The sequence below is a fragment of the Leucoraja erinacea genome, chromosome 1, assembly GCF_028641065.1.
Source record: "Leucoraja erinacea ecotype New England chromosome 1, Leri_hhj_1, whole genome shotgun sequence".
Taxonomy (NCBI): domain Eukaryota; kingdom Metazoa; phylum Chordata; class Chondrichthyes; order Rajiformes; family Rajidae; genus Leucoraja; species Leucoraja erinaceus.
Window position 1 is genome coordinate 160,644,132 of NC_073377.1, and position 19,666 is coordinate 160,663,797.

General features: G+C 45.8%; 1 protein-coding gene and 1 long non-coding RNA gene across 3 annotated transcripts in view; one reads left to right on the forward strand and one right to left on the reverse strand.

Annotated features, from left to right (window-relative positions):
- fbxw7 (F-box and WD repeat domain containing 7) overlaps window positions 1-13,629 on the reverse strand; it is a 241,037-nt gene extending 227,408 nt beyond the window's left edge. Inside the window, exon 1 of one of the 2 annotated variants that reach the window (XM_055646783.1) lies at window positions 13,033-13,629. In XM_055646783.1, coding sequence (XP_055502758.1) covers window positions 13,033-13,074 — 42 coding nt within the window. In that variant the 5' untranslated portion in view covers window positions 13,075-13,629. The remainder of the gene's footprint in view (window positions 1-13,032) is intronic. The other variant, XM_055646791.1, reaches the window with a different exon arrangement.
- Window positions 13,630-14,837: 1,208 nt separating this feature from the next.
- The window catches only part of LOC129704044 (uncharacterized), a 78,601-nt gene continuing 73,772 nt past the window's right edge, over window positions 14,838-19,666 (forward strand). Inside the window, exon 1 of the long non-coding RNA XR_008724674.1 lies at window positions 14,838-14,919. This is a non-coding gene — a long non-coding RNA (uncharacterized LOC129704044). The remainder of the gene's footprint in view (window positions 14,920-19,666) is intronic.

A 19,666-nucleotide genomic window follows, 5' to 3' on the forward strand; every position in this document is an offset into this window, starting at 1 on the left:
TGTGAAAACGCACACATCCAGATTCAGGGACTGCTTCTTCCCAGCTATTATCAGGCAACTGAATCATCCTGTCACAACAAAGTGAGCAGTGCTGAACTACTGTCTACCTCCTTGGTGAACCTTGGACTGTTTGATCAAACTTTGCTGGCTTTACCTTGCACTAAACATTATTCGCTTATCATGTATCTATACACAGTAAATGGCTCGATTGTAATCATGATTTGTCTTTCTGCTGACTGCTTAGCATGCAACAAAAGCTTTCCACTGTACCTCAGTACACATGACAATAAACTAAACAGTGTGATTTACTAACATCTAGTTACTTTTTTTCTGGAGAGGGTGGGGGGGTGTGTGAGTGGGGGAGCACTGCAATAGGCATTTAAAATGTAATGTGCTCAGTTCATATGTGAATTAATAATAAAATATCCATTATAAATCTTTTTTACAAAAACATGATCCTGAATTTTTTTTTAAATAAAGGGACCTAGTTGGAGACGAGAGAAAATTGTCAAGGATTAACTTAATTAATTTAACATCGTCAAGAAAATGGTACGGTAGTTATTTTGCATCCTATGAATGCACTGGATTTTTCTGTATCTGGCTCTTACATGGTACAGACAAAAATTAACATGAAGCAAGTTTCTTGAAAGCTGCATTTCATTACATATTCCAAGACCAGAGCGAATGTGACTGGGTAACTCCATATTGTCAATTGTGACTGTTGACATCTATTCCATAAAAGCGCTTTACAGCCCTACACAGTGTTTATTTCAGCAGATGATTATATAATTCATAAGATCTCAAAAACAAGTTCTATTGTGTGACACTGTCAAATGCCATTACTGTATTTGAATACATTGTCACATGTGACAAGTCACAGTGAAATTATTTGCTTGCATATCTTGCCACTGTATGCAAATAGTCGCCCATAAAGGACGCTTACAAAGTTACAAATCCCCCCCTCGCGCCAGTTCCCCCTTTATTCATCAATACAAGAAAGGTTTTGGCACAGGAGGACTATGTGCAATTGCTATGGGCAACAATAACCAGCCAGTGGGATCTGGCCCACTGATCATTTCTCAAGATAAATTAAATTGCTGAATATCAAGCCAGTTATCAACAACATCGCCAGGCCAGGCCGACGACCCTACTACTCCAGCCCAGCGCTGCCACCAGTACAACTGCCTTTAAGGCAAAAAATAAGTCTCTACATTTTTAAAAACTTTCAAACCTGAAGGATGCGAGATGGTGTTGGAACACTGTCTGCTCATTTGTTCCACCTCAGTGTAAGCTACTACTCTTACACAGTTAAATATGATTAGGCTAGGTAAAGATTTACTGAATGGTATGCAAAAGATAATTTTGATGTACCTAGGTAAATGTGACAATGAAGTGCCGAAGAACCATTGAATTGATCTTCCCAAGGTGGTGAAAAGATTTATTAAAATTTTGCAAATATATTGGAAGTACAACAGGAATCGAATGCTAATATTTTTCTCGATCCTCAGAAGTTTTTTTCCTCTTTATATATTAATTGATATTCAATATTAATTAATTAATAATTGTCACTTCCCAAGATGAAGAGTTACGATCTGCCACCTATTTACTTATTGTAACATTTCAAATAATTTAAAACTTTACTGCTCAAGATAGTACACAATTCGTTCAAATTACCAATTAATTATTTACCAAAAAACACCCAAGCCTTCACTTGGAGGGCAGCTTTAAAGTTGTTGCAAATCGGAATTGTTTTGGATACAAGCACCAGCATGGTCTCCTGGATGCGAACCTTGCATAGAATCATAGAACTATACTGTATGGAAACTGGAACTTCACTTGTGGCCAATAATTATGTAAATATCTCTGCAAGTGACCCCACAATTTCTTCCTTATCTTCCCACAAGGTCTGAGAATGCACTTGGTCAGGCTCTGGGGATTATATACCTTACTGCACAACAAAACTACAATGACTCCTCGTTGGCAATTCGTATATGATCTAAAAGCTTAATTCCTTGGCATCTATGATCTTGTACTCAGTGAAAATGGATGAGAAATGTTTAGTATTTCACCCCCCCCCCCTCCCATCTCTCATGGCTGATCTTTCAGGGGATCTGTTCATCCCCTGCCCATCATTTATAATCTTAATTTGACGTTAATTTTATAGTTACATTTAATTCCTTTGCATTTCACATTATTGCTTTATGGACACTTTGAGAATATTTAACTGTATTCAATTAGGACATTAAAGCTTCCAAAATACATCCAAATTTATTATTTCGATATAATGAAATTGAGTACTAAGCAAACTGACATAACATATTATATACTAAACCAGGTGGGAAACCGTTGGGCCCCCTTCCCCCAACGCAACTAGTTCCCCCAATGCAATATTCCCCCAACTGCACAGGCACAACTCATTTGCCCTCAACCCCCAACACTCCCTCCCCTCCTCCTCTCCCCGCTCCGCCACTTCTCACCTCTCCCCTATTTGCACTCCCCCACTAAACACAATGTTTAAATATCATGTCTCCCCCTCCACCACTCTCCTTACAGCAATGCAACAAATCTGTCATTGCACTGGGTGAAAACTGTTGAAAGGCAGTTTATGTAAATGGGATGCCATTGTGATGTCATTGTCAGGTGGAGCACTGTTCACGGGAAGTTATGTAAATGAGATCCCACTGTGGCGTCATAGTTGTGACTGCCAGCAACTGCCACTGCAGAGTTCGTCATTCTTTCTCAAACTGCATTTTGTAAAGTTGGAAATGTTAATAATTAGCAAAGTATAACATCAATCTGAACGAAATGTCATAGAAGCACATCACACACACACACTTTTAGTAATATACTAGACTAAGTGGGGGGAGGGCTAGAATAGACATTGTGGGCAGAATGGTTTCTTGGGCTGGCAGCCAACTGTTGCACCGATTTTAAAAGCCAAGCCAAGGCAAACAATTTGTCTGCAGCCACCCAACAATCAAAATTCATTTTGTGAACACAAACTTGTTAAAAAGGCGAGGCACACAATTGGGCTGCAGCCACCTTACAGCCGCATCGAGGGGACTCACCGTGGAGTAGACATGCGTTCAGCTTTATTCGCAGCTCAGAGAGCCATGACCCTCTCGCTTCCTGGATCTGGCAGAGACAGAGTGAGGGACTACATTTCCGGGTTTTATAGTCCCTCTCCCCAGCAGAGAGAATGGGGAATTTTTTTAAAACATTAATATCTCTATGATTTTTCATCGATGGGAAAAATCCTCCGGTCCCGGAAGGCGGAGGGGGGCTCTGAGAGAGGTGGCCAAAAATGACAGCAGTAAGTGGGGACGTTCTCTCGGAAATCTCACCATAGCGAGCCAAAAGCGGTCAAGATCAGACTTTTAGTAATATAGATAGAAGATACTAGACCAAGTAGGACCTGCTGGGCCCCGTCTCCCCAACGCAATGCAATATTGCACCACTCAACCGTCCCCCCCAACGCAACTCGTTTCTACCAGTCACCCGGCGTTGGCACTCACCCCCCCCCCCCCCAACCACCACAATGAAAACCACAATGTTTTTTAGTAAATTAAACCTCAGGTTGGCGGAAGCAGTGCTCATCTCCCACAAGGAAAATTCTAGAATGGCAGGCTGGAAGACTGTTCACAGCAGGTTATGTGAATGAGATCCCATTGTGACGTCATAGCTGTAATTGCCAGCAACTGCCACTGCAGTTCAAGTCATACTTTCTCAAACTGCATTTTGTAAAGTTGAAAATGTGAATAAATTGTAAAATACAACATCAATATGAACAAAACTTGTTGAAAGCACACCACAAGACAATTGTAAGTAAGGTGGTGCAAAAATTATAGCGCTATCATGTGCTGTTTTGGTGTAATTTCTGGATCCCACTCACTCAGATTTCCAATCAAACAAGATGAGAGTTTTAGTAATATATAGACAGGTATATTTATGTTTGCAGATGACACAAAATTAATGGTGATGTGGATAGTGAGAAAGGTTGTCCAAGACTACTGAAGGATTTGAGCAAATGGAATTCAAATTGATGATGGAAGGTGATGTTCAATATGAGAGGTGATATACAATAAATAGTTAGGCACCAAGGGTTTTTTTTTTTTTATGAACAGAGGGATCTTGGGGAACACATTTATATTCCCCTTAAAGTTGGAACCTAGGTAGATAGGGTAATGAAGGTGGTATATAATATTTGGCTTCATGGGTTTAGGCAGAGAACATAACAGGTAAAACTTTACAAAATATTTATTAGATTGCACCTGGAATATTGTGTGTAGCTCCAGTTGCCCCAGTCGTGGAAAGATGTGGTTGTTCTGGAGCGAGTATGGAGGAAATTCACCAGAAAGTTGCCTGGACAAAAAGACTAATTATGGATTTAAGAAATTGCAGAGTTGTGGATGTAGCCCAGTCCTTCACACAAACCAGCACCTCCCCTTTCCCACCACAACCTCCCCATCAACTACATCTACATTTCATTCTGCCTCAGGAAAGTTTCCAAGCAAATCAAGCACCAACTACACCCAGCAATTCCCTCTCCTTCCATCTCCCGTTGTATTTTCTGCAGATACAAAAGCTCGAAAGCATGTATAACCAGGTTCAAAAATATCTTCTTCCCCGTTACTGATCACGGAATGATCCTCTTAACAGCCTGATCGCTCAACCTACCTCAATGCAGCTCCTGCACTAATATTAACACTATATTTTGCACTCTGGTATTTGTCTATTTGCAATACTTCTTGTATTTGTGTATAGCGTGATTTTACTCATGTAATGTATGATGCGACTAAATAGTATGCAGACAAAAATTTTCACTGTATCTCAATACATGTGAAAATAATAAATCAATACATAACTTTAACCTATTCATCGGTGATTTCAGAAAGTATTTCCTTGCACAAAGGCAAATCAGGGCGAGTTAATAGGCAGGTGAGAAATAGTAGGTTACAGGGAAGTGGGAGAAATGCAACTGTTGGGATGCTAGGTGCCAAAATAAATTAGATGGGCCAAAGAGCCAACTTTATGAGCTAAATAGCCTTTTTCTATACTGCAAGGTGATGAAAAGGCAAACTTACACATCTTTCAGCACTCCAGCACCTTTACTATTAAAAACTAGGTATACCTCAATGCAGACAAAAATGTCACCGGGAACATGAAATATAACTAGGATTTAGTGATTCATCCTTTCATGCATGCTCTGCATTCCATTAGACCATGACTTATTTTTATCTCGCACTGCTTTTGCGATTCCCTTTATATAAAAAAATCAATTGATCTCAGTCTTGACTCTGCTCAGCGATTAAGACATAAACCTCATGGGAAAGTGGATTCCATAGAAATGCCACTCTTGGGTGAAGCCATTTCCTCCCATCTGCTTGGGATGGCTGACCTTTTAGTATAAAATTGTGCCCTACCTCTGGACACTATAGCACCTTCAAGAAAGATAATAGACTCATCTACCCTATCCAACCTCTTATGATTGTTGTAGATCTCAAGAAGATAATTCAAAATTTTCTAAAGTCGAGTGTTCAGACCTAATCTACTTAATCTCTTCAAATATGACAAACATGCCAACCCACGAACTAACTTAGTGAAACTTTGCATGTATATCTTTCCTTAAATATGGAGACAAGTCTATTTATACAATATTCCTGATGGGTCATATTGGTGGTCTATAGATGAATTAAGAAGGATCTACTCTTGTATTCAGTTTTTTTACAGTAAACGTCAACATACCATTTGGCTTCCTAGTTGCTGGGTGAACCTTCTAATCTATACTATTACTAAAACTCTGATCTTGGCCACTTCCGGACTGCGTTGTATTTAAATTTGCACAAAAACGATCCCCCGTAGCGCTACGATTTTTTTCCACCTTACTCACCATTCTACTCTGCTGCAAGTCAAATAAGTTTTGTTCCGATCAGTGAAATAGTGCAAAAGTTATGAAGGTTTAAAAATCGTAAAAACCGCCCCTTCCGGAACCCGCTGTGGCGAGGAGAATAAAAAGCTGAAGGGGCGCAGCATGTTGAGCAGCTTTTGGAGAGTCAGCAGCTCGCGGAGAGTGTGCAGCCTGCGGAGAGTGTGCTGCGACGACCAGCTGCGGCCAGCGACGGAAGCTGCTGAGTTGATCCGCAAGTCTCTGATTGAAGCTGGAGTGGAACCGGGATCTGATGCATGAGGCCGAAAGCTGAAGGTGCGGGGTGAGCAGAGTGCGAACTCCCCCTCCCCACATTCCCCTTCCCCACATCCACCACATCCACTCCCCCCCCCCCCCCCCCTTCCCCACACCCCCTCCCCCAAGTAGTGGAATATTGCTTTGGGGGAACGGGTTGCGTTGGGGGAACGGGTGAGTGGTGGAATATTGCATTGGGGAATAGGTTGTGTTGGGGGGGGACCAGGCCTCCCGTGTGACTGGGACCCAACGGGTCCCACTTAGTCTAGTATGACTAAAATGCCATCCCAAGAACTAATCCAGTATAACTTTGCAAGTACATCCTTCCTTAAATAGGGAGACAAGCCTTGCACATAACATTCCAGATGGGGTCATATGGGCGCTCAAGAGTTTAATCGAGGTGGATCTATTCTTGTGTTCAAATCTTTTGGCAGAAAATTAAACATATAATTTGTCTTCCTAGTTACTAAGTGAACATGCATGTCAACATTTCGCAATTTGAGAAGAAATTAAAGTGCAACTGAACAAAACATCGTTCAAACGAAATACTCTGCCCTTTTTCATCCTCTACCAAAGAGGATAGATCATCCATTTTTTGATTTTTCCCACACACTATATATTCCATGTCCGGCATGTGTACACTTACCTCACCCAAATACATCCCCCAAAGTCACTCTGCATCCTTTTCACGGCCCACATTATCATTTAGCTTTGCATATCAGCCACCCTGTAACTTCAACGCAGATTTTCCTCATCCAAATCACTGCCAGCAAGAGCCCCAGTATCGATCTCTGCAGCACCTCAACAAGTCACATCTCAATCCACGCAGCATATAGTCCCCGATACTCCATGTTCTAATTTTGCTTAATTAATCTTGTTTGGCACTTGCACAACAACAACTATTCCTTTGGAATACATTCTAACATTATTGCTGCTATTGATAACAGGCTAACTGATTTTCCATTCTCTTTTTTCCACTCCATTTAAAAAAAAGTGCATTTACATTTGCTACCTTACAATCTACGAGAATTTATGCAAGATTGGAAGATATAACCAGTAATCAATTATCACCATACGCATCTCATTCAAAACTCTTGGGTGCAGGCCATCTGGTTCAAGGGATTTATAGATTGAATCCTGTTAGTTTTTTATCCAAGTGAATTTCTTTGCTTTACATGGACCTGTAGTTTTCCCCTATATGCATTTCATTAAGACAGACACAAAATCATTGTTTAATTTCAATGCCTTTTCTTTATTCCCCATTATAATTTCTCCTGCTTTTGTCTGCAAGGGATCCACATTAACTTCTGCTAACCTTTTCAATTTTATATTCTTGTAGAAACTCTACATAGCCAGTTAGACTCAGTTTGTTTTAATCAAGTTAAAGACTGGTTTCACATTCACATTTACATTTTAGTTTTTTTAAATTGTCACAAAACGCTCACTCTTTCCCAACTCCAAGATCACCAATAACCTGTTGGAACAACGAACTGCAGGTGCTAGTTTAAACAAGACAAAGTGCTGGAGTAACTCAGCAGGTCAAGCAGCATCACTGGAGAACATGGATAGGGAAAGCATTTGGGGTCGGAATGCTTCACCAATAACCTTTCCACTCAACACATTTCTTTGGTTTCTCAACATACTGACCTAGACAAATACGCACTCCTGAAATTCAGCTTCCACTCAATATTGCTCATTTAATTTGCCACCTATATCATTTATGTTCCCATGTTAGACGCATCTCTAATGTCATGATTTCCATAAAGGGCCTGTCCCACTTACACAATTTTTTTGGACGACTGACGGCACCTGTCATAGTTGCAGCAGGTCGCCGAAAATGTTGAAAATGTTGAAAATCCAGCGACGATCTGAAAAAGGTACGACTCTTTGGGCGACTACTCGCAAGCAAACAGGTGTCACTGTGGGGGCTTATATGCAGTTGTCACTATTAACAAGAGAGGGAAAACAGGAAACAATGTCTGACATAGGTTGTGGGAAAGTGCTTGGTATTCATTATATAGTGACAAGGCACTTAAGAATAAATATGAAATCAGGCAGAGTCAACATGGATTTATGAAAGTAAAATCATGTTCAACAAAGCTATTTGGGTATTTTGGGCCCAACAGAATTAGGACCGCACAGTCGTGCAGTGGTAGAGTTGCTGCCTTGCAGCTCAAGAGACCCGGTTCTGTTCCTAACTACACATGATGTCTGTACTGAGTTTGTATGTTTTCACTAGGAACTCTGGTTTCCTCCACACCAAAGATGTACAGGTTTGTAGGTTAACTGGTTTCAGTAAAAATAAAAATTGTCCCCAGTGTCGAGGATAGTGTTAGTGTGCAGGGTGATCGCAGGTCTTTTCTGGACAACCTTTGATAAGATGCCACACAAGAGATTAAAGTACATCATACTGTGCAAAATGAACATTGGTTAATGGACAGAAAACATTGAGTAGGAACAAAAAGGCAATTCATGGGTTGCAAGATTTTGACAAATGTCCTACAGGGATCTGTTTTGAGGTTTTAGTTGATCATGATCTATATTACCAATTTGAATGAGAGTACAAAGTACGATATATCCAAGTTGACGGGTGATATAAAAAGCTGCCTGACAGTGAGAAATTTGTGGAGTATACAGTAAGTGTAAGAGCACCCCTGCCCTTCTCCTTGGATGCGCTCTGATTCCCATCACTGGCAGAGGCCAGGAGAGGCCAATCCTCAGCATCGCTGGTAACATGTGGGTCCAATTAGCCAACATTGGATTAACCCACCTAAACCCCGTCTACCACCTGCTTATCGGAAAGGAGAGAAAATGGAATATTTCCCTGCTAGCTGCCTCCCCTGTTGCAGGACCGAGGAAGACCACCAACACCACCGTGTGGTCAAAACTGGCCTGCCAGGAAGAAGCCCTAGACAACCACGCCTCTACTTTGGATAAGACAGAGCGCCGGGGCAAGCCTGAGACGGCAGTGCCTCTTCCGGTCTCTGGACAATGAGGGACTGCACCCACACATGGAGGCAAAGTCTGAACTGCCAGGATAAGCCAGAGAACACCAGTGCCGCCTCTTCCAGCCCAAAAGCCGAGCTGCCAGGATAAATCAGAGGCCGCCAGCATTTCCTGTCATCGCAAGGGTGAACTGCAGGAAGAAGCCAGAGATCACCACGCCTTCAATACCAGGACTGAGTGACTGGGATAAGCCACCAGCACCACTACACATGTGCCCCGATGACGAGGGATAACACCCCTATGTGGTCCTGGCACTGTAAATGAAACCTATCATGCACGTTCACCTTCCTGCGAGTGTCGGTGTGGTCACTGCTGAATCCGGCATTACCCCTGAAGCATAGCACGGACATGGTTTAATTGAACACAACATGGAAAAATGCAAAATTATCCACTTTGGTACAACAATTGATTTTCTCATTATTTGTTTTTAAATATGGGAGATTAAAAAGTACAAGTGTTGAGAAGATCCAAGCTCTCTTAGCAATCAGGTATAAACATTTATGAAAGTATACTACATACTGGACTTTATTGCAATAAGTTCAAAGTTATAATATCATCTTACTGCAATTATAAATGGGGCACTGGGCCTAGAATATTGTGTGTAAGTCTTTCAAAGGAAAGGCAAGTCACAGGGAGTTCAACAAAGATTCACCTTAGTGACACAAAGACAGAATGCTGAACATATTCAGCAAGTCATGCAGTGTCAATGACAAGAGAAACAGTTATGTTTTGGGTCAAAGACACAACTCACCCAGTCTGGCAGCATCTCTGGAAAAAATGGATAGGAGATGTTTTGGGTTGGGACCCTTCTTCAGACCAGTCTGAAAAGGGTCTTGATCCAAAACCAGTCCCGACCCAAAACGTCACCTATCCACTTTCTCCAGAGAAGCTGCCAGACCTGCTCAGTTACTCATCAGGGACCTCCCTTCAAAGTACAGCACAGATCAGACCCCAATGGATCATTTGCTGCACTGCAATTCTTGAGCCTGTTTGAACACAGAGTTCACCTCAGAGATCTGTCGACCCGATACATTTTGGACTTCAAATGCCATCCATTGATCTGGTAAGATGAACGATAAGCATTACTGGCTGTAACTGAAGCAGAACACCAAGTTTTTTCAAGTTGTGACACCTTTATTAATTTCTCCCTCTTCGTCTTCAAACCATAAGTTTGAAGAATCGATTAGTACTGGTCTTAATCAGTTTCCAAAAGTACATTCCGTAATCAAAGATGGGTTTCATAGTTTTCCAATTCATGCAATCCCTCATTATAATAAGCAGAGTGATGCATTGGAATCTGTACCATTTCATCTCTAACAGCACAATAACAAAGGACTTAGTGCTCCAGAATCACATCTTTAAAAAAGACCAAAATCCACACAATATAAGGAATCCTGTGGTCAAATGATCCAACAAAAGGAATTGTTTATGATGAAGCACTGCCATCTAAAACTCTCTGGATTAAAGATCTGTGCTGTAGGGCACACTCAAGCAAGATGCAACTTGTATAGATGGTGAACACAAGAAAAGCTGCAGGCCCCGATGGCATCTCGGGGCGAGTACTCAAGTCCTGTGCTACGCAGCTAGCTCCAGTGCTCACTACATTATTCAACCTCTCCCTGGACAAGTCCGTGGTCCCTGCCTGCTTCAAAAAATCCATCATTGTACCGGTACCAAAAAATGCCTCCCCAGCCTGCCTGAATGACTACCGTCCGGTGGCCCTTACCTCGGTAGTCATGAAATGCTTTGAGAGGCTGGTGAAGAATCACATCTGCGCCTTCCTCCCTCGGAACATGGACCCGTTGCAGTTTGCATACCGTCCGAACAGGTCCACGGACGATGCGGTCTCCCAGGTCTTGCACACCGCTCTCTCCCATCTGGACAGCCAGAAGGGGGGCTACGTGAGATTGCTGTTCATAGACTACAGTTCAGCCTTCAACACGATAGTCCCCACCAGACTGGCCGGGAAGCTACTGGAATTGGGGCTCAACACCTCCCTGTGTGCCTGGGTCCTGGACTTTCTCACCGCCAGGCGCCAGGTAGTCAAGATGGGAGGGAATACATCGAAGTCCCTCACCCTGAGCACAGGATCGCCCCAGGGTTGCGTCCTCAGCCCCCTATTGTACTCCCTGTACACACATGACTGTGTGGCTAGGTTCAGCTCCAATTCAATAATTAAGTTTGCTGATGACACTGTGGTGGTGGGCCTGATCTCAGACAATGATGAGAGGGCCTACCGGGAGGAGGTGGCTGATCTAGCACTCTGGTGCCAGGAGAACAGCCTCCTCTTGAACATCAAAAAAACGAAGGAGCTGATCATGGACTTTAGGAGGGCACATCATCCGAGGACGTACACTCCATTGAGTATAAATGGGGATCCTGTGGATAGGGTGAACTGTTTTAAATATCTGGGAGTCCACATCTCTGAGGATTTGACATGGTCATCACACGCCTCAGCACTGGTGAGTAAGGCAAGGCAGCGCCTTTACCACCTCAGGCAATTGAGGAAATTCAGAGTGTCTCCGAGGATCCTCCAGTGCTTCTACGCAGCGGCGGTGGAAAGCATCTTGTCCGGGAACATTACCATCTGGTTCGGGAATTGCTCTGCCAAGGACAAGAAGGCTCTGCAGAGAGTAGTGCGTTCGGCCGAACGCACTATGGGAACTTCACTCACCCCCCTGCAGGAACTATACAACAGGAGGTGCAACTCCAGAGCAAACAAAATCATGAGAGACCTCTTCCACCCCTGCAACGGACTGTTCCAGCCGCTACAGTCAGGCAAACGCCTCCGTTGCCATGCAGTGAGAACGGAGAGGTTGAGAAGGAGTTTCTTCCCAGAGGCAATTCGGACTGTAAACGCCTTTCTCACCAGGGACTAACTGTACAGAACGTTTTTCCTTCTATTATTTATTATGTAAAATAATATGCGTGTTATGATTGTGTTTATAATTTGTTTGGTTGTTTTGTTGTTCCGCGAGCATTGCCACTTTCATTTCACTGCACATCTCGTATGTGTATGTGACAAATAAACTTGACTTGACTTGACAAAAGGCTGCTGTGTAATGCACCTTTCAAACCCATTTTGGTGTGTGAGATCTGAACCTGCATGTTGACATCTGAATACTCAATGTGTGGTGGTAATGACTAACATATGATATAATTGATAATAAATGTTAAACTCTCAATTACCTACAAGCATCTTTTACCATTTTTAATTATGTATTAATTTTATAAAATATAAATTCCTATTAAAACAATATTCCAAGTCACAATAAGAAAATTGACCTGAAAGGCTTCAAGTCCAAGGAATTATTATATAACTAATTCAAAAGTATATATACTGCAATTATCAATGTAGCCTGCAAAATGACACGATAAAAAAACAACGCTTGCTAATATTCACTATTCCAAACACTATTCACCGGAATGAGCACCAAGTGGAGCGATTAGATGATTGTTTGTGAAGTTTAGATAATTAACTTCAAGGTAATCTTTCAAAATTAACTTCAAGCAAAGAATTAAAAAAACAGCAGGGAACTAAAAACGATTTGGTACCAAAAGCTGCGAGGTGCAGAATATTGGAAACCTAACTTTGCTTCAGTACTTGGGAAAAATAAACAGATCTCCTCACCATTTTAACTGGAGGTAGAAGGGAATATTATACATTAGCAGAGATGAATGAACACGGTTAAACTATCGGATCTCCATCCAGGCATCCGTGACTTTTCTAACGGTAATGAGAGCCTATGAATGTTTGACTTCAAACACCATCAATTGATCTGATAATCTAAACTTGCCAAATGTTCGCGTAGATCAACTTCTAATGGGATGACTGAGACACCTACCTGGCGAATGAATGAGGTTAAGGACATAATTACGGTCTTCATCGTCTACTTTCCACTCCAACACACCTAGAGGTGGTCTCCTTTTCCTCGCCGGTCCCAACGAGCAGCACAATGTGCGTGAGGGATGAAGGAACTTACCCGTGTGGCGGGGAGAATGAATGAGGACGCTCTCCGACTCCAGATGAAGTGCACAGTTCACCACGGCTCGACACCGCCTCCAGCTCCTGCCGCCGCCGCCCCGACGTCTCCTGGCCACCCCCCGCCCCCCCACCAGCAGGCCGGGGGTGGGGTGGGGTGGGGTGGACCGTGGGCCCCGCTCACTTTCAGTACTTCAGTCAGGGGATAGCAAGCGGGCGGACTCGTTGTGCCAAGTCCCACGGGCTGTCCTCGCTCCTCCAACATCAGGGGCGACCCCGGTCCCCTACTGTGAGAGGGGAGCCGGAGCCAGGCCCACTCCACACTCCACTCCGGCAGCTTCTTTTGTGGCTCAGATCCTCAAGCAGCTGCTCGCTGCCGGCCTCGCAGCCGAGCGCCGAGCCCGGTGCAGCCTGCAAACTTTCCCCACTCCTCGCCTCGCCTTGCCAACCTTGCTCGCTCTCGCATCGCGCCGCCGCCGCCCCCTCCTCCCCCCCCCCCTCTGCCTGATGGCCGCTCGGCCGCCGTGTGTGTGTGTGTGGGGGGGGAGGGGGGCGGCTCCCTGCGCGCTCAGCCTCGCGCCGTGTCTACGGCCGTCCCGGCGCACGAGCGCTTCTGGCCGTTGGTTCCCACTGGAGTTGGAACTTGGGGGCGAGGAAGTGAAGCGGGGAATGGAGCGGGTGAGGAGGGGCGGGGCTGGGAGGGTGAGGAGGGGCGGGGCTGGGAGGACAGGGCGGGGCTGGAAGGGAGGGGCGGGGCTGGAGAGGAGGGGCGGGGCTGGGAGGACAGGGTGGGGCTGGGAGGACAGGGTGGGGCTGGGAGGGTGAGGGGCGGGGCTGGGGGGGGGAGGGAGGGGCGGGGCTGGGAGGGTGAGGAGGGGCGGGGCTGGCAGGACAGGGGCGGGGCTGGAAGGGTGAGGAGGGGCGGGGCTGGGAGGGTGAGGGGCGGGGCTGGGAGGGTGAGGGTGGGGCTGGGAGGACAGGGTGGGGGGGGGGGAGGGAGGGGAGGGGGCTGGGAGGGTGAGGGAGGGGCGGGGCTGGGAGGGTGAGGAGGGGCGGGGCTGGGAGGGTGAGGAGGGGCGGGGCTGGGAGGGTGAGGAGGGGCGGGGCTGGGAGGGTGAGGAGGGGCGGGGCTGGGAGGGTGAGGAGGGGGCGGGACTGGGAGGGTGAGGAGGGGCGGGGCTGGGAGGGTGAGGAGGGGCGGGGCTGGGAGGGTGAGGAGGGGCGGGGCTGGGAGAGTGAGGGGGGCGGGGCTGGGAGGTGAGGGAGGGGGGGGCGGGGCTGGGAGGGTGAGGAGGGGCGGGGCTGGGAGGGTGAGGAGGGGCGGGGGCTGGGAGGGTGAGGAGGGGCGGGGCTGGGAGGGTGAGGAGGGGCGGGGCTGGGAGGGTGAGGAGGGGCGGGGCTGGCAGGACGGGGCGGGGCGGGAATGGTGGAGGGGCGGGGCTGGCAGGACGGGGCGGGGCTGGAATGGTGAGGAGGGGGGGCTGGGAGGGTGAGGAGGGGCGGGGCTGGGAGAGTGAGGAGGGGCGGGGCTGGCAGAACAGGGCGGGGGGCGAGGGGATGGAGGCGGGGCTCGGGGTGGGACAGGGCGGAGCGGCAGCCCCACGCGCACGCGCACACGCGGCGCTGGGCAATGACATCAGCCCCACTGATCGGAGGAACAGCAACAACAACAACAACCACCGCCGCCGCTATCATCATCATCATCATCATGGCGACGCTCACACGCCGCCACTCGGGGGGAAAGGCAACAGTAAGTCGAGGATAGAAGGCACAAGGGATTGCCGGGATATCGGTTCACAAAAAAAGATATATATAATAAAATCCTTTCAAAGTAATGGCGTAACTCACCATCTCTGGAGGAGGTTTCGGGCCCGGGGACCCTTGCTAAGCGTAGGGAGGAACTACTGCTGATGTTGGTTTACACCGAAGAAGTGGCGGAGTAACTCAGCGGGTCGGGCAGCATCTGTGGAGAAGGTGTCTCGAGAAGTGTTGGATGCAAAGGTTGGTCGGGAGAAAGGAAAGGACCTACTTGTTGCCACCTGGGGGGAGGGGGAGTAAGAGCAGTACTGTGGGACTTGTTCCACCTGGGGGGAGGGGGAGTAAGAGCACACTGTGGGACACTGAGACAACATGGGCGAGAGATCCATTCATAACAGCGAAAACTAATGGAAATCATTTACAGCTGTGGAGAAGGATATTTTTTTTGGAAGTTTGAACAAATGAGGCAACTTGGGTAGAACTGAAGAGTAAAAATATGGTAATTATTTTGCTGGGAGTGTCCAGAGGAACCTAAATACTTAGGTATTCAGAAAAAAAATTGAATGCAAATTGCTATGAAATGCATGCAGAAAAAGAATATTATAATAAATTATTTAATATCCATTCCATTACCAGATGGCATGCATGAGACACAGGCTTTGTTTTCACCATGCAGTACCAAAATCCAAAGACAGAAATACTATAGCCTTCATTGCTCCACCATCTGCTCCACCATGCTTCACCACCACTCTGCTGACTCCCTACTGTCTGTTCACTGATCCATATGTTTGGTGCTCCTTTCCTCCTCACCAAGCCTGTGCCCACTTGCATTATGCTCCACTGTTTTACGGTGAGGGACGTGTGCCAGCAGCCCTAAACCCTAATGTCATACATTGACAGACCCATGCACATCAGTATTGTATCTTTTTTTGAATGACAGAGCTATGACTACAAGTAGTGTACACTTGTCTCTCGATCTGAAACCAGAGTATTAAACCAAGTCCAACATAAGCACTTGGACATCTCATCTCTCTGACCGCAGTTATCAACCCAGTCTGGTCTAGGTGGGGCTTAAGATCACATCAGTTCGGCCCTGGAGACCTGTGCCCAATGTTGGATAAGTCCCAGTGATCCATGACTATTCACTTGAGCTTTAAGAAACTGAGACCAGGCAGGCAACAAAAGGAGTTGATTCCTACCTTCAGCCACAACTCTCCCCCTAGTCACCCGGTGAGGTCACAGGTTGCACCTTTTAAGGATTTGGAGGATATATTCAACCACTGTAGGCAAGTCCAGGCAGCAAGCATGGTGAACAGTCAGATGAGACAGAAGCAGGTTTGCAAGTGTGAGCTGGATAAACTTATCTTGCAAGTCAGATGTGGATTGTTGGCTGTCGGTAACCTAAAATTAACGGAGACATTCACAGTATAAAGTGCATTAAAATATGCATAAAATAGTTCAAGAATGATGTTAATTAATATGTGGCAAGACCAACAGTGGGAGGACCATGATGGAAGGAGCAATCATAATCCAGTGAGATTTAACTGTTAGATGAGGAGAAAGGTAGACCAGGAGTAAAAATTCTACATTAAAAAATAGCTAATTTCAGTGGGCTGAGATCTGACATGGCTGAAGTGGAGAGGAATGGAAAAACTGCCATGGCGTTGATTTCATAAAGTCAAAAGGGGTAGTTAGAGCAAGTCAACTTAAAAACGGGCATGTTTTTGGAAACAAATGTAAAGGATGGAGCAAGTCAGCATTTAGAGAGACGAGTTATTCAAAGACAGCCAGCATGGATTTCTTAAGGAAGGTCATGTCTGTCTAAGTTAATTTAATTTGGGGGGAATTATCAAGGAGTGTCAATGTGTAACATAGATTTTTGCAGTTGTTTGACAAATCCCATGTTGTAGAATAGTAGGGGAAGTTAAAATGCATTTCTGTTCAATGCCAGTGGCAAATTGGATAAAAAATTGACTTGGCAAGAGAAAGATAATGATTTATGCTGGCAGAAGCTTAGGTAATTGAAGAGCTACAGGCAGACCAGGAGTAAATGTTCTAATTTAGGAAAAGGCAATTTCACTAAGCTGAGACCTGATTTAACAAAAATGGAGAGGGGATTGCGATTTGAGGACTGGGCGGTTGTTGGTGTAATGTGGGTTTTCAAGAGGGAAAAGGTAGATTGATACAAGGGGATAGCAGTCGATGTATTAAAATTGTCTCAGTGGGGAAAATCTAAGGGTAATAGCCAACAGGAGTTTTGGTGACGTGTTACATTTACTTTTTTCAATTCAATTCAATTCAACTTTAATGTCATCGCACAAATACAAGTATCAGTACAACGAAATGCAGTTTTGCGTCAGACCGTAGTAGTTGTACATAAAGAGAAAAAACAAGAAAAAAAATAGAAAGAGAGAAGATACAGAATAATCAGGAAATACAGAATGATTAAACAAAGGGGGACGGAGGGACCAGAGAAGTCTATCGTCGGGACTCCGAGTTCAGCAGTGTGATTGTGTTGTTATAGAAGCTTTTCCTCATCCTGCTGGTACGTGACCTGAGGCTCCTGTACCGCCTCCCTGATGGGAGGAGGGCAAACAGTCCATGGTTGGGGTGTGAGGGGTCTTTGATGATCTTCCCAGCCCGTCTCAGTCGGCAGGGAGCGGGGCACCGATGTTTTCACCACCCGTTGTAGTGCTTTCCTGTGGCAGTGCAGCTGCTGTACCATACCGTGAAGCAGGTGGTCAGGATACTCTCTTGTACAGCGGTAAAAGTTGGTCAGGATCTGGGGGGACAGGTGGGCTTTCTTGAGCCTCCTAAGGAAGTGCGCTGCTGTGCCTTTTGATCAGGGGGAGGTGTTGAGGGACCAGGACAAGTCCTCCGAGATATGCACTTTATAGCTGGAGACACGCTCCACCTCAGTCCCGTTGATATGGATGGCGGTATGACTGCCTCCTCTGGTCTGCCTGAAGTCGACAATAATCTCCTTCGTCTTTTTGGAGTTGAGGATGAGGTTATTGTCGGCACACCAGGTGGTCAGGTGCTGGATCTCATCCCTGTAGGCTGACTCATCGTTGTCGCTGATCAGTCCTACTACCGTGGTATCGTCAGCAAACTTAATAATGGCGTTGGATCCGTACTTTGGGATGCAGTCGTGGGTGAAGAGGGAGTAGAGGAGAGGGCTGAGCACACAGCCCTGTGGCACTCCGGTGTTCAGTGTTATAGTGGCATTCTTCTTATTCTAGTTATTCTTAGGCATCTGAGAATTTTCAGCATATCCATGAGGATTCTCTCTAACATCTAGGATGAACTACAGAAAATATTCTGACAGGCTGCATCTCAGCCTGATATGGTTGGTTGGTTGGAGGCGCTGCGAGTCGGCTGCCCTGCATGGCGTGTTCGCTATTTTGACTTTTTTTGTTTTGTTTAGTATGTCCAAATGTTTGTTTTAATGTCTTATGTAGGGGGGAGGTGGGGAAGAAAAGCTTCTCCGCCTCCCTCGCGGCCTAACAGCTTGGATTGGAACCGCCTTTCCCGGAGTCGGGCCCAGAGCTTCAGCAGCGGGCGCAGCGTGGACTTTTCCATTGCAGAGCGGGCAAACCCTAGCCGGGGATCACCAAAAAGGATTTCTCCGATCACTGACCAGGCGACTTTGGCATCATGGGGCTGTGGTCTGTGGAGCTTCTAGCCGCGGGCGTGGCGTGGACTTACCATCCGGAGTCTGGGATCCCTAGCCAGAGATCGCCGGAGAAGAGCTTCGACTGCCGCCCTGCGGCCTATAACATCCTGAAGCCGGTAAGAAAGTGGCCAATTCGGGCACTCCAAGCCGCGGAGTGTGTTCGACCCTCCCAACGTCGGAGTTTCGATCATCCCGACGAGAGGGCTTGTACATCGGGGCATCCGTAGCGCGACTACGGAGGGTTCTTGGCCCCGACCACGGATGAACAAAGGAGGAGGACTGACTGAACTTTGTTGCCTTCCACCACAGTGAAGAATGCTGTGGTGGATGTTTATGTTAAAATCTATTGTGTTTTGTGTGTTCTTTTATCAACTGTATCGCTGCATGGCAAATTCATTTCACTGTACCTTAGTTGGTGCATGTGATGAATAAATTTGACTTTGACTGACTTTGGGACCCGCTCTACTTTTGATCACCTGAATCTGCAGAAAATGGTGGTCATTGCCCAGTCCATCATTGGCTCATCACTTTTTTCCTTTGAGTGCATTTTGATGGTGTGTTCCATCATGCAGATTGGTTGTATAGTCAGGGATGTCTGCCACACTGGCTAACCCCTTTTCTACCTTCTGGAAGAATATGCAGCAACTTGAAAGTCTGGGTGTCCAAGCTATTCCCCCCCTGCCATCAGACTCCTGAAACAATCGCCTCTTTCACACTGCATTCACAGAGGTGCTGTCATGTTTGCTTACTCTTAACTCTACCACATTCAGTTATTCTGTTATAGCACTAATTCAATTGCACCACAATCTTTGTACCATTCCTCTGTTTTGCATACGTCGTATTCATAGTTGTATTTATCATTAGCGTGCATATTGTTTACTTTTTGAGCTTCTTGCGAAAAAGGATTTTCATTGTATGCTGGTGCATATGACAGTAAACTAAACTGAATCTGAATCTAAAGCATCCGGATGATCACTTGAAGAATTATAATCTTCAGAACTATGGACGAATAACTGAGAAATTCTTAGTTTAGAGATACAGCGGGGAAACGGGCCCTTTGGAG